At 46.1% G+C, this 14823-nt stretch overlaps 1 protein-coding gene across 2 annotated transcripts; it reads right to left on the bottom strand.

Annotated features, from left to right (window-relative positions):
- Positions 1-14703, bottom strand: VEZF1 (vascular endothelial zinc finger 1). Of its 2 annotated transcripts, XM_059486727.1 has the most exons (7): positions 14465-14703; positions 8464-9161; positions 7693-7756; positions 6533-6716; positions 4900-5121; positions 2797-2841; positions 1-2446 (listed from the first exon to the last, which is right to left on the bottom strand). In XM_059486727.1, the coding sequence occupies exons 1-7, from the start codon at positions 14495-14497 to the stop codon at positions 2019-2021; spliced, it is 1674 nt and encodes a 557-aa protein (XP_059342710.1). In that variant the 5' UTR covers positions 14498-14703; the 3' UTR covers positions 1-2018. The 2 variants fall into 2 exon arrangements, with proteins under 2 accessions (XP_059342710.1, XP_059342711.1); XM_059486728.1 differs by lacking the exon at positions 2797-2841.
- Between the last annotated feature and the right edge of the window lie 120 nt (positions 14704-14823).

The raw sequence follows: 14823 nt of genomic DNA, 5'->3' as shown, positions 1-14823 counted from the left end.
TTCTTCTCTACATTTTTGTTTATTGAGACAAACTAATTAAAAGGCACAAACATAGGGCATATGTTTACATGGACATTATAACAAACATATACATTAAAAGTGTAGGAATGTGTTTCCTTTCTGCTAAACAGAAAGTTCCTAAGCTTTTATATATACAAAAGTTGTACAATTTGATGTCCTAAAGTACAAAAGATCATTTATAAAATTATTTTACACTAAGCTCTATTTTTTTTTTTTTGTTTGTTTTTGTTTTACTATGTAGTCCAAGCCCCTAGAACAGTTCCACGTAAGGATACAGATACCTGTCACCTGAGCCAGCAGCCTGGCAATCACTGCTCGCACGGACACGGCGGGGAGGAACGGAAGCAGTCCAGTGTGACTGGGCAGTCCTGCTAGCACTCTGTGAAAATGCACACGCTAATCTCCAGAGCTCTCAACTTCATTAAGATAAAAACATCTCAACTGTCATTTCTTTTTTTTTTTTTCCTCTTTTTTTTTTTTTATTATTTAATGTAGAGGTTGGGTTTAGGGTGGTTTGTTTTTTTTTAAACAAAGTTTTAAAAATGTGAATATGTGACATGATAGTCTAAAAAGTATATCTGTTTCCCTAGACTTTGCTTTCTACTTTATGTACAGATAAACAGGTTAAGAAAAAAAAGCACATGTAGCTTAAACATGTGTGACCATTTATGAGCAGTTCTGGGCTGGACAGCTCAGCACCCCAGAACTCTCACAAATTGATAGAAATGTGTTAACACAATAGAAGAATAACGTAAAAATGATGATGTTTGCAAATATTTACAAAGTTGAACAGATTTGCACAACACTTGATTAAGAAATAGGGGAGAAATTAAAAGATGCTCTCTGCTTGTCCTGGAGGGGCATCCTACCTAGTTAGTGGTTAGAATAAAAACTGTATACAATTTAATATAAGACAAAACTTCTAGTGAACAACTAACACGTCTGTCCCCTGCTGACACATCAGCAGGCTCTGACTGGGAGGCAGAGGGCATAAAAATCACACCCAGGGCCTCCAGAATCTTCCAGCTTAAAGCAATTTTCCTTAAGTTTCCAAGCACTCCTTTTGCTCCTAGATAAGAGTCCCATGGGGGTCTGACTGTTCAGAGACCATGTTTACATTTCGACTCCTCTTCTGTCAGCCATGGCTGTTTCTCACCAAACAATAACAGGTTTTTTTTTAAAAAATGTTGACTACAATGCTCTATTCCCTTAGGGTAATATGTTGGGTAATATTTACATCTCCAAATATCAGGTCACAATCCCTATTATATGTTGAAGTTAGAATGATAAGTTATCATATGCTTTGCATATCAGAGCTGGTATCACCTTTCCCATAGGGAATGCTGCCTGAAATTACCATATTCCCAAAGGTAAAATGCATATTTTCTCCAAAAATGCATTTTTTTTTTTATGACAACATTGTAATGCATTTACTCATTAAAAAAAAACAAACAAAAAAACATCAACACAGACAAAGGTTCTACACTAGCTCAGAAACAGTGGACTTGCCTGGCAGGTTAAAATGAGCCATCCACCCTGTCGCAGATACAGAGGGGTCTTCGCTAGTGTTTAGATTAAAATAATTTTCTAAGTTATAATTTGAGGGGATAAAACATAAAACTGGATTTTTAATTACCTTTTTTTGGTATTTTTTCCTTTTTTTTTTAAACTCTGGCAAATAAGTATCTGCTCTAATTCAGCATCAGTCAGCTACAATGTAAAACTTACTTAAATGAAGTGCTCCAGTGAAACTCAAACCTGAACCATGTGAGCCAAATCAAGGGGAAGATGCTGCTGTGGTCTCTGATGGTGTTGCCCCAGTGTCTTAATCTGAATTTATTATTAACTAAAACAAAACAAAACAAAACAAAAAAAAAACCAATAGAACAAAAACAAAAACAAAACAAACAAAAAAAACCCCCAACCAAACAAAACCCAAAAAAGAACTGCTGGTAAGGATTCCATTTTAATCCTTTTTAATACTGTTTAGAACTTGTTTACCAGGGAGGAGAGGTGGGCAAGGCCTGGGGCAGGAAAGGCATGCTCTCCACTGGTCTCATGGCTATGTTGAGGGGGCCAGCCAGCGTCATGGGGGTGGGCAGGTTCATGGGGGACGTGATGGTGACGGGGTGCGCTATGTTCACTGGAGCGGTCACCGGGGTGGGCAGGTTCACCGGGGTGGTGAGCGTTAATGGAGAGGTCATGGACAGAGGACTGGTTATGGTTACAGGATGCCCTAAGTTCATCGGACTGGAAATATTAACTGCACTTGATACGTTTACTGGACTTCTCATGCTCATTGCAGCTGCCACTGTGACTGGGTTTGTGATAGTCCCAGAAGCCACAGAGGACGTTATATTGAATGGAGTAGTAAGAGTCACAGGCGTAGTAGCAGCAGTGGAGGTTTGGCACAAGTTAGCAGCTTCTAAAAATGAGACATAAAAAAGACAAAAAGTTTTTAACACATAAAAAAACCATGGACGAGATTTAAACAAAACAAAACAAAACAAAAAACCCAAAAACCGAACAAGAACGGGTACAAATTCTGGAATCGTTTTCTTTAGGTATTATTAGTAAGTTAAAACTGTTAACATTCTATAGCCTACAGGAAACACAAACTCTCATGCACATCATTTCAATTGAGGTTTTTTTTCCCCTGAGAAGTCAAGTGAGGTTGTCTTAGCAAGAGGGTTTTTCCATGTTCATAAAAACAGTATTGTACAATCAAAAACATCCTCCCAAGAGGAACAGTAGAAATAGAGAGAGTGTACATACCGAATGGTACGTACTCTATAGCCTTCTCAAAGGTGAACTGACATTCTGTGAAGGTTTTAAAAAGTCATTATTAGGGACTGAGAAGCAAAGCTCGTTTCAATATTTACCTGCTTATTTCAGTCTTAATTATTGCTACTAAACTGCTCACAGTACCTCTACTTCAAGGCTACCCCAGCAGCACATCCCTCAAGCCCCATCAGCTCCTCAGCTTTCACACAAGCTCCAGCTCCACACCACGTTGGTTTGGGGGGTTTGGGGGGTTTGCAGCAAGCAGGACTGAAGTGCAGAGCAAGGGAGACCCGGGAGGCCGCGCTGGGGAGCGGGGGGACGGGAATCGCTGCACATCCATCAGCACCACCTGCCGGCTACCCACACCGGGAGGGAGGGAGGGGAAGGGCTGGCTGCTACAGAAACAGGGAAAATGCACTCTGCACCAACGTCACTAAGCCGTGTCTGCTTCCACATCTGTAGGGCAGGACCCCAAGCTCAGTTACACCCACGTGTCAGAGGTAAGCCAGGAGCAAAGAGTCCACTTTGCCTCTGGGGCAATACAAATTAACTTTGAAAGCAACATTAGCCCCATTCAAGGGTTACTGTTGGTTCTTCAAAGTCCATAGCTAGGAGGGGTGGAGAGGAAGGGAAAGAGTAAAAAAAAAAAAAAAAAGTGAAAATAAATTGTACTAGACAAAAAAAAAAAAAAATCCCATCTAGTGTTGTAAAGCCACCACAAGTGGAACTAGCACAGGAGAACCAGCATGGAAAGAGCAGCTCAAGCATGGCACTGACTGGTCTAACTTCACCTCCAAGCACAGTCACACCCAAAGACACAGCCCACCCATGCCCCTTCCCCAGTTAAGCTAAAAGCACCAGTGTGACACCACTGTCACCCACCCACCTCCCTCACCCCCTCCTGCCCCAAACCACTGTTCTGTTAAAGCATATTCAACATTCTTCATAAGAAAGGAAAAGGAAACAAGACATAGGAAAGAACAAGCAGAAAATAATTCTCAGTGATTTTCTAAATCAAACATAATTTGCTTTATCTATTTAGTGGCCTGATGATATGTAATGTTTCTGTTATCACTGCATTTTAACATGAATAAGCTGTTTCTGCACTGTCTGATCACAGAATTCAATTACTGACATAACAAGGGGAAAGGAAACAAGCAGCCTAAAACACAAACAAGAACCTAGAAAACAAAAACAGATTGAAGAACTGAAAGGAAGGTTGAGAGAAAAGGAAACAATAAGGTGAGTCAAAAACATTCCTAAAAACAGCCAGTCAAAAAGCAGTAAGAAGCAGTAAGCAGTGGTCATTAAGAACTTCTAAAACATGTAATCCATGAAGTCACATGATGGGCATTAATAATCAAACTGTTGTGAAACAAATAAGCAGCAGTAAGGGGAGAATTTAAACTACTGTATCCTAAACCCACTAAACTGAAACAATCTGTTCCCTCCAAACTGCCACAATGACCAACAACAGCAATCCCACTGCAACTACAGCAGCACGGGTAAGCTGTGAGCCAGCACTGATGAGAAACAGGATCAGTGATTACCTCACTTTGTAATGAAACAAAGCAACTGACAGAGAGAGAGAGAGAAAGAGAGAGAGAGAGCTCTCTGAGGTCTAGAAAACTTCATGCAAAGACAGCTACATGATGATAGAGCAGATGGAATAAATTGGTGAGACAAGATGAATGGGACACAGAAAGCACCCACAGGCACCCTGGTGCTGATGCAGGGTGTCTGTGGGTGTGTGTGGGTGTGTGTGTGTGCACAGACAGGAGAACAGGGTAAATAAGCACAAGCACAGCCAAAAGCCACATGCAAGTCCAAGCCCCCACTCCTGCTGGAGCAGACACAAGCTCCCTCTGTAACTGATGGCTCTAGGGACGCAGGCAAGCACAGACACCAAGGAGTAAATCATGAGCAGGTCATTTAACACACCCTTCTCTGGGCCTGTTTCCTCCTGTTCTCTCTTAGCTATGACTTCTAAGAATGAAACTGTCACGTAAGACATCCTTCCTGACACCTCAAACTCCCTGTATGACTGTGAACCCCATCTCACCAAGCCAGCCAGTCAATATTGGTTTGGTTTACCTTTCTTCCTGGCTTTGACGGCCTCTTCCCACAATCTCAGGGTCTCTACCTGCTTTCCAGGCCAACTTGTTACGTGCTGCTGCTGCTGCTGCTGTTGCTGCTGCTGCTGCTGCTGTTGCTGCTGTTGTTGTTGCTGCTGCTGCTGCTGCTGCTGTTGTTGCTGTTGCTGCTGTTGCTGCTGCTGTTGCTGTTTCTGGTTGCTGGTCTCTTCACTCATGCATGCTATGCCAATCAAGTAAGAACACAAATTCACCTTGAAAAGTTACTCTGCTTTTTGCTGAGATCACAAAGGCAACTTCTACAAAGAGCATGTGGAATCTCACAGGATTCCAAGAACAAAATCACAGAGGTGTTTAAAACAGTATCATTAATTCTGTGCTCCATAAAACTACTTTTCCAAGAGCTAAAAACGAAAACGTAAGTCAAGAACATCTACTTTAAGTGCCAAAACCAGACTTCTCTTGTCATTATTTACTTTGTATTAAGGAAGAATGAAATTAAAGACTCCAATTAGTCTCTAGAACTCAAACTGAATCCACTTTTGCTAAACTTTAGTTCCAGCTTAAGAATGAAAAATAAAAAAAAGCCTTTTTACATTTTATTGCAAGTATAACTTAAAAATTTCAGTTTACATCAGCCTGTCACTACTCTCTGGCCCCAGTACAGCTCATCATTTCCACCTCTAACAACTGCTCAAAGTGCCTCATGTGAACTGGCTTAGCACCACCAAACTGGACTGGGAAGCCAGAGTTGTAACCCTACCCTTGAAAAATATTTCACATCCAAATTTCCTACTAAGCTCAACAATCAGGCATTTCAGACATTCCCAGTACCTTCAAATTATCCAGGAGTAACAGGAACTGCAAAGATGTTGTAAATTAATACAGTTTAAAGGCTTTAAGGACAAAGTTTCCAAAGACATTCCTTACTTCTGCCTCTTTATTCCTCTGAAAACCCATTTCATATTACTAACCATGCAGGGTTAACTTAAGTTACAGGTATTTTAATAGGGAAAATTTGAACGTCAAGTCTTCATTTGCTTGCTAGACATTCCGAGGTCCAGAGTTTAAGTCTAGAAGGAGCTATTACAAACATCTCATCTGACCTCCTGCACAACACCAGTCAGATGCCATTAATGCCCAAAACCTATCAGGGCTGGATTTAAATCCTTTTCTTGTCAGCTATTGCCTGAGGGAGGAAACACTGAGCCCCAGGGTCAAAGCTCAGAGAAAGCAGAGAAATCTTTCTCCTTATTTTGATGAGCTTTGGATGAGGCTTCAGACCTGAAACCTGGCAAAGCTTAGCAGTTCTTAAATAGTCTAAAATCTCCAGACTATCTGTTGGGCTTTTAGACCTGCACATTTCATGAAGCAGCACTGAAAATCTGGGAACTCCTTTCAAGAGATGGGTAATGAACTTCAGGGCATTCCCAAGGGATGAGAGCACAGCCGTGCAGCAAACCAACTCCACACATGCCAATTCTTGAGCTGAAGCACATTGTGTTACTACAGATCTACTTTTAGGAGGTGTGCCCACCCAGACTGACAGACACGTAGCCGAGTTTAACGTCATCAAAGGCAATTCCCTTCGCACACACACTGTTATTAGAAATGTTTGTAAAACGTTCACCTACTTTTATTGATGCCTTGTTTACAGGTATTACAGTTGATACTTTGGCTCTGCCCGTGTGTCTTTAAGTGGCTGGTGATATATGCTGCACTCAGAAGTTTACCACAGATATTACACGATACCTTTCCTTCATGGCGCACCATGTGTGTCCGCAGTCTGTCTTTGGTGGCAAAGGCAGCAGTGCACGTCTAGAGGGAGGACAAAGTTACACTTGAGGGGCACACAGAGCAGCACAGCATCACCCACAGGCCCTCTGGGAGCCTGGCAGCTCCTAACAGTATCCTAAGTGCATTGACAACTTTAACTTCTACCTGCATTTATAGAGAAACAAAAATCAAACTACTCAGCAGAGACTGAGAATGGAATTTGCTTCTGAGACAATCAGGACAAAAATCATATTCTACACTGCTTGAGCTTTCTGAAAACAGTGGGTTGCTTTACCCACCACCAATGCAAGAGGGAGCTTGTAGAAAACAGCTACAATAGGCAAAGTTGGTTTCTAATGTAATTTTACTGTACAAATATGAACTTGGTACCTTACACTGCTCAATTACTTCTGTTCCCACCCAGAACAAGGAAAGAAAACCTCTTCCTAACACTATTTTTTTTATCCAAGGATTTTATTTAATGAGTCCCTGAAACAGGGTTGGAATAAGCATGGATATTCCAAGCAAAACAGTTAATTGTTCAAGGGCAATCAAATTATTTCACCTAGTCTCAGTCATCAACTTAGGACAACTTGCTTTCCCCTTCCAGCAAAATAACAGATCCAGAATGAACCATTCCCACCCATTTTAAATAGAAGTGCTGAGAAAGACATTTCATTTGAACATGCTGAGAAACACACTGCACACATTACCCCAGAAATGAGCACTAAGCTGAGGATGCTGCTACAATCCCACTACTAAGTTAAGCATATGGTAAAACAGAGCAACTATGCTGTTCTCCAAGAAAGCAAAAAGCCTCTAATCTTCCTAAAAAAGCAACCATGGTATCTTCTTAAAGTTCCACCAGAACTCCAGCACTGTGGTGTGGTGGCAAATGTGGCTTTACTCCTAAACTTCCTTTTCAAAAGTCCGTGAGTAAATATAGCTCTGGAAAGATTCACCTGAGTACCACTGACACAATAAGGTATTGCTCTTAATAAACCATTTCAGCCCTTACTTGGCATTTGAAGGGTCTCTCTGTTGAGTGAACATGTTTAACGTGACAGCTTAAATGATCAGGCCTGCAAGAAAGAGAGAACAGGAGAAAAGTGCACAGTGTTACACACACAGAGCCAGGACAGCTTGGCTAGCAGAGCTGACACCGAGCTGCTCGCTCCCTGCAGCCCCATCCCTCTGAGAGCCAGGAGAAATCCCTTCCCTCACCTACCAGGGGCTCCACTGCAACACCTCACAGCTCGAAACCAGCCTGTGGTTTAAAGCTTAACCCTGTTCTCCTCACACACCTGGCAAAGGCACGTTTGGTCACACCTTGTGTAAAGGTGAGAGCACAACAGCTCTAAAGGTTGAAGTTTTCTCTGTTGCAAGCACAGGTACAAACAGGGCTGGCAGCAGTGCAAGCTCCCCCTGTGCTGTCCCTCCACCCTGCTGTAAGAGCAGGTGACAGCTCCTCTGCCCTGCCCCATTCACACACCATGGCAAAGTGCTGAAGGGGCTCTGTGCCCACCCCCAGTGACACAGACACACATCTTATGGGCCCGGGATGAGGTCGAGAAACCATTTCAAACCACTCCTAAAAAAGTGCCCACTTCTGGCCACTCCAACCTTGCTCAGATGGAGACTCCCCCACCCTAACTGCAGACAAGGCTCTTTAGCCCCTCACCAATCTCCTCAGAAGTTTGCCTCTCCCAGCTCCTCACTACCACAGCTTAACCCTTCTCGCTCACAAAAAGCCAACAGCGGAGCACGCCTGGGGTTTGCCAGGTGGTACCTTGAGAAGCCTTTTCCACACACCCCGCAGGTGTAGGGTTTCGTGATGCCACCTTCGTGAGACCTCACGTGGTAGGTCATGCGATCCTTTCTCTTGAAGCGCTGATTGCAAATGGGACATTCGAAGGGTTTCTCGTCCGAGTGGGACAGCTTGTGCCGGTTGAGGTGGTAGACGTCCCTGAAGGCCTTCCCACACATCTCACAGGCGTGGTTCTTCTTCACGGGCTTGCTGGGCTTCTTCACCGTCTGCGTCACCGCCATGGCCGTGGCGCCGGCGCTGCTGCTGGGGTTGGTGGCAGAGGAAGACGTAGTGACAGTGGACAGGATGCCTGCGATAGTCGAAACCAGCGAACTCCGGCTGTTGTCACCAGCGATGGTCGAGATAAGGGGCACCATTGTGGTGGGAGTTTTCTTTGGCCGTGACACTAACTTTATCCCTGTGTGGCAGGACTCGTGACGCCTCAAATGGTAGCTGTCCCTGAAAGCTTTGCTGCAGTAAGTGCACACAAAGGAGGTTTTAGGTTTTTCCTTTTTAATCCCAACAATAGCATCCTTTAATGTTTCTGGTGCAGGCTGAGGTTTCTGCGTTATTGGTAAGGGCAGAATCGGCTTCTGATCGGGCGGCTCAACAGCAGAGCTCAGGAGAGGCAACAAACTGTTCTGTGCTGCCTGCTGTTGGTGATGGGAGGCTTCGTGTGCCTAAAACCAAACATTCACACTTAAATTCTCTGGATGGGTGCTCGCTCTGGCACGGTGAGAACATTTACAAACTACAGGGAAGCACATTCTGGACCAAAAGCCATGGAAGGAACAACAGGGGAAGGTTACATAATGCTGGTTTTGGACAAGATAAACCGCTCACGCTGTAAATGCCCTGGCTGTGCAGACCCTGTGGTAGGTGTAGGACACAGTACAACAATCAAGGAATTATTCAGTTTCTGGAGGGCAACTTTTTACAGAAGACAACTAGGTGCTTGTCAGATCTTTTAATAACAGCATTTCATCTTTACATAACAGATAACTCATTTTGCTAATGATCGTATCAGATGGCACATCAGGACTATCTCTGGAGAGGATGAAGGTACTGACAGGAGTTGCAAAATAAGGCCCCACCTTTAAGCCGAGCTTAGTGCACACTGAGAACTGAACCGCAGGCACAGAGAGCCAGGATGCGATAAGGCGTCTTATTTAAACAGTGTTCATACCCCTGTGCCAGCACTGAAACCAAAGCAACTGGAATCGGGAGCTGTCTAAAGCCACATCTCTATATTTAGCAGGTTCCTGATGCATTTGTCCACTGACCACTGTGTTCTCTGCGTCTGGAACTAACAAGAATAGCGGCAGGGCCTTTTTCTCTTCGTCAGCAGCTACTTTGTGCTGGGAAGAGAAGCTGATCGATACACACTGGGAGACATCTAGAGATGCTGGAGAACACGGTTCGGAGTGTTGGGAATAAACCCTGAAAGCTGTCTGAAAGCAGCCAATACCAACTAGCTTTGAACTACAGAATGTGTGGCAGCAGCTCCAGGGAAGGGAAGGGGGGCCCGCAGGCAGCAGCGCTCAGCTGAGCTGCAGCCTGCCTGCCACGGCTGCGCTGCACCACGCGTGGTTATTCTAAGGCAGAAACACTGTTATTAAAACTCATCCAGTCAGACTGGGACAAAACCCTGGCAGATACAATTTTAATGTGGTTTAGAAACCACACAGACCAATTCAGCCTAATGGAGCATTAAAATAAATCACTCCAGCACCTTAAGCCAGTTTAAGTGCATCTGTATTCAAGATGTGCCTCGGTCTCATCAGACCAGTTTTAAATCAGGCTCGTTAGTAACGCAGCGTGCCAGGCCTGAAGCCGAGTTTGGGGAAACTTGCATTCCCATCAGATCAGTACTGCAGCCCTCTAGGATCCTTTCCTATGGCTTTCCTCACAGAGTAACATGACTCAAAGCTGTGAGAGCTGAATGAAACACTGTGCCAGTGGCACGACCCTGACCTGTCTACTTTTACATCTGTTGGGGTGGACAGTGCTGGGAAGCACTCTCAGGCTAATGCTCTTCCCATGGGAATCCATTTCAACACGTCCTCTGGACAAGCCAGTATTTCTAGAAGCTCACTTTGGGCTGTTTTCCTATAGTTGTATCCTGGGTGCTTTGCCTGCCTGGATCGCAGCAGGGACTGCAGCCCCCCCAGAGCATCTCTCCCTTGCTGTGGGGCAGCTCCTGCATCACTCCAATCTCACTTTTTGGGAGTGTGATGCTGCTGATCTTTGGATAAAAGCCATGGGTGGATACCAACACTAACCCACATGGGAAGGAATACAAGCTCCCAAACACGCCAAGCCTATCTGACAGGATAACAGTTCACAGGAGAAAGCCTGGACTCCTGACAGGACACTGACAGGAGACAAAACCTGTGGGAAGCATGAGGAGCTGGCCAGGCTGTCCATCTGTATCTGCTTTTTAGATCCCTCTGTGCCAAAGCTCAGGATGCAACAGGTAGGCTGGATGTTAGCACACCTGCCTGGCCACAGCAGCCACCCCAAACAACAGCCCCAGGGGCTGGTTTATTCCAGGGAGTGACTGCTGAAGAGCTGCATCCAGAACTCTCCTGGAGGCGACGCTGCTAAATCAGGGCATGGCACAAGCCCCAGCAGCTCCATTAAACTTTTCTCTGACTTCAGTGACAATGTGCATTTTCAACCTTTTATTTTCCATGTTTTTAAAAAGGTTTTGACACTTCTACATTGCATGAAAATAAGAGTTTGCACGATACACACAGCACAATACTGAGCAAGTTGCGCACTTCAACACAATTTTAACTTTAAAAAATTCTGAAATGTTTTACAACTTGAAATCGGCATTAAACAATGTTGTTAAACTGCACCAGAAGACACTGCAGAGCACCCAATGACAGCTCCAGAGATACAATTTCAAAGGCAGAGCTAGCAGATCGGATAATGGAGAGCCCAAATCCTTTGGACAAGGTTCAAACTTAGGCAGTTTACGGATATTTTTAAGCCTCAAAGAATCGTCAGCACTTCAAGGTAATGATGCGCTTATTCCTACAGATCTGATGGAGACAGTGGACATAAAACAATGTATATTCATCGAGCGACAGGCTGTGGAGCTGCTGCTTATGTAAGTGTGCTTATCTTGGTTCTGAGGGAGCCAGCATTATTTGCAGCAGCGTGCTCCTCACAGCCCCTCTGCCCCGAGCTGTGCTCCTCACTTTCCAAGGGCTGTTAAAGCCCTTTAAAAAAGGATCAGGCAGCATTTTTTTTTAACTCCCTGTTGGAGAAGGGAAGCCAGCACCTGCTGCACGCCTCTGGCAGGCGCAGTTATGCAGGCTCCGACCACGGCTTTACTTCACCCAGCATTAACGTCAAGTCAACATTTCGGAGATATTTTGATGGCCTGGGACAGGCTCTCCTGCAAAATCCCCTTGTTCTGTCACTAATTCCTTCTCTCCTGGGGGGGCAGTAAACAAAAAAACCCTGCAATTCGTGACCCAGAGTGTAGGATGTGGCATTGTGAACTTCCAATGCCAGAGGCTAAAATATTTTTGTGCTTCAGCCTTAATGTGAGAGCAACAAATTAGCATGAGTCATATCTTGAACACTCCATCTGATGGATGAGTCCTCCTCACATTAACAGATACAACTTTCACTTCCCGAGCACATCCTAAAAGCGGCTTTCCAACTATGCATTTTGGGACTAAGAAGATCCAAACAAGAACTGCTTATTCAGTAGCAGTAGTAGATTGTTTCTTTAGAAAGGGATACAATTCATCAACATGCCACCTAAAAACAATCAAACAACTTTATTTGGAAGGAACGGTTTACAGTCCCACAGCCCACTGCCACAGGACTAAAATTATGACATTGAAACCTCCTCTGAAAACATTTGGCTAAAAATTACAACTTTATATTCCACGTACTAAGCTGTCCCTTAGGAATCCTGTCCCAGCTGGAACACACACTTGGTTTAACACTCCCCCCAGGAAGAACAAGTGTGAATATTCAGTCACTTCCATTTGTTATTTAACTGACACTGGGGACAGGCTTTTAAATCCACGTTTTTTAACTAGTTTTAACTAATCAGCTGGATCGGGGCTGACGTGCTGCTGTGAGAATGGGAAGAAGAAAAATGAAAGTCACATCAGGACTACCTCAGTGCTGCTTTCTGCTGGGTGCATCAGCACGCTCGCATCCCAAATCATTGATTCTAACAAAACCACTCGAGAAACAATATCCAGCATTTGTTAGGAGCTCTGAAAGCTTTATTCTTTAGAGAGAGAAAAAAAAAATCAGAGGAAAATTTCCACGTCACAGTTTTATGAAGATGCTTCCGAGCCGCACGTTCGGAAAGCAAACTGCTGACTCCTTAATTAAAAGCAGCAAAGCTGACTCCTAAATCAGCATGTGACATCACTACTTCAAAACTCAGCACCTTCAGAAAAGCACGGACGAGCAGCGAGGAGCTGGACACGTACTTGAAGCATTACTTGGCATTTCTCAGCCTGCTGCAATACAGTCCTGCCAGCCCAGGAAAAATTTCCCCTGGAAAACGCTCAGCTGGGAGGCAGCAAGGCACTAAAGCAGCCCCGGCTCGGAGGGAGATGGCCCTAAACTAAGGAGATTAACTTCTTAGCGTGAAGTTTCCTACGTGCGAATCACAACTGCCCACTAGAGTGAGAAATAATTCACCAGACCTCAGCCAAAGCCGATGGCATCGCCCGCATCCCCCAGGAAAAGGCGGCAAACGCAGCGCCCGGCTCCCGGTACCGGCTCCCCGGAACATTCCCGGCGTGTTTTCCGAGGCACAGAACCCGAGCGAGTGACTCATCCCTCGCTACTTGCAAGGGACCAATTTTTCCTCCCTAAAGGAATGGTGCTCGCTCTTGGCGGATTTATTCATTCAACTCAGGTTTTCAAACTCGTGTCACGGGTTGGGTCTGGGTTTAATTCCGAGGAGGACAGTGAGGAAGCGAGCGGCCGCCACCGGGAACGTGCAAAGAGGATTATTTTACCTTGAGAAAGGTGATGTGCTGGGCGCTTTTTTTTTTTTTTTTTTCCCCTCCGCTGCTGCTGCTGCAATCACACATTTTATGTTTTCCAGCGCAAAAAAAAAAAAAAAAAAAAAAAAAAAATCCGGCAGAAAACAATCTGGTGAGAAAGGGCTCGCGAGGCTCACAAAAGCCAGGCAAAGATTTGTTTTTTTTTCAGAATTTTTTTTTTCTGGTACATTGGATTTTCTCCGGAATTACATAAACAGCGGTGTTTTTAAGTCAGTCTTTCACCGACAGAAAGGGGGAAAATTGTGACTCAGTTGGCAAAGGGAGGGGTTGCACGCTCCACCGTCCCTATTCCTCCCCATTCCCGTTAGATTTCGCCAGTTTTTACAGAAATCCGGCCCGCTCGCGTCCTATTTTAAAAGAAAACAAGCTCCCTCGTCAGCCGGCCCTGAGTCAGGCTGTTTAAAGAGGGATTAATTTATTCTCCCAGACACGGCGTTTGTTCCATCGGGGTTTTGTTGGAGCCCGGTGGAAGCTTGGGGTTGTTTTTTTTTTTTTTTGTTCGTGGCTTTTTTTTTTTTTCTGTTGTTGTTTGTCTCTTCAGACGAGGGGGGAGAGAAAAACAAGCAAACACCAAAAAAAAAAAAAAAAATAAAGCGCGATCTCATGTTTTGCGGAGGAAAAAATAAAAATAAAATACAAATACGAATATCGGTGGTTTGTAATGAAAGCGGGAAGGGAGCGCGCTGCGGGGCGGCGGCGGAGGGAGAAAGTGCAGGAGGGAAGGAGGGAGAAGCGGAGCCGCGGGGCCGGTGAGGCGCTGCCCGGCGGGCCGGGTCGGGCCGGGCCGGGCCGGGCCGGGGGCGGGCGGGGGCCGGGCGGCCGCGCTGAGTGACAGCCCGGCCCGGCGGGGACCGGCGGGGCCGCGGCCGTGAGGGAGGGAGGGAGAGAGGGGGGGCGCGGGCAGCGCCGCCGCCGCGGGGCCTCACCTGAAAGAGGAACGCGGTCCAGTTGGCCTCCATGGCGGGGGCGGCGCGGCCCCGGGCGGCGGCGGCGGCGGCTGCGGCGGGCGGTCCCCCCGTCGCTCCCTCCCCCGGGCCGCAGCTACATGGAGCCGACAACAAAGCGGCGGCGGCGGCGGCGGCTCAACATGGCAGCGCCGAGCGGCCGCTTCCGCTAACCTCGGGCTGCACCACTGCGGCCCAGAGGGGGGAGGCGGCGGCGCGGCGTCCCGGCGGGGCGGCGATGGCCCGGGCGGCCGCGGCGCCGCCCCCGCCGCTCCCCTCGCCGCGGGGCGGGCGGCGGGCCCGGGGCGGCGCGGCGAGGCGGCGGCGCGGGCGGCGGGGCC

This window comes from Ammospiza nelsoni, chromosome 21, assembly GCF_027579445.1.
Source record: "Ammospiza nelsoni isolate bAmmNel1 chromosome 21, bAmmNel1.pri, whole genome shotgun sequence".
NCBI lineage: Eukaryota > Metazoa > Chordata > Aves > Passeriformes > Passerellidae > Ammospiza > Ammospiza nelsoni.
The sequence above is the reverse complement of the archived record's forward strand: the minus strand, read 5'-3'. Positions and strand labels throughout refer to the sequence as shown.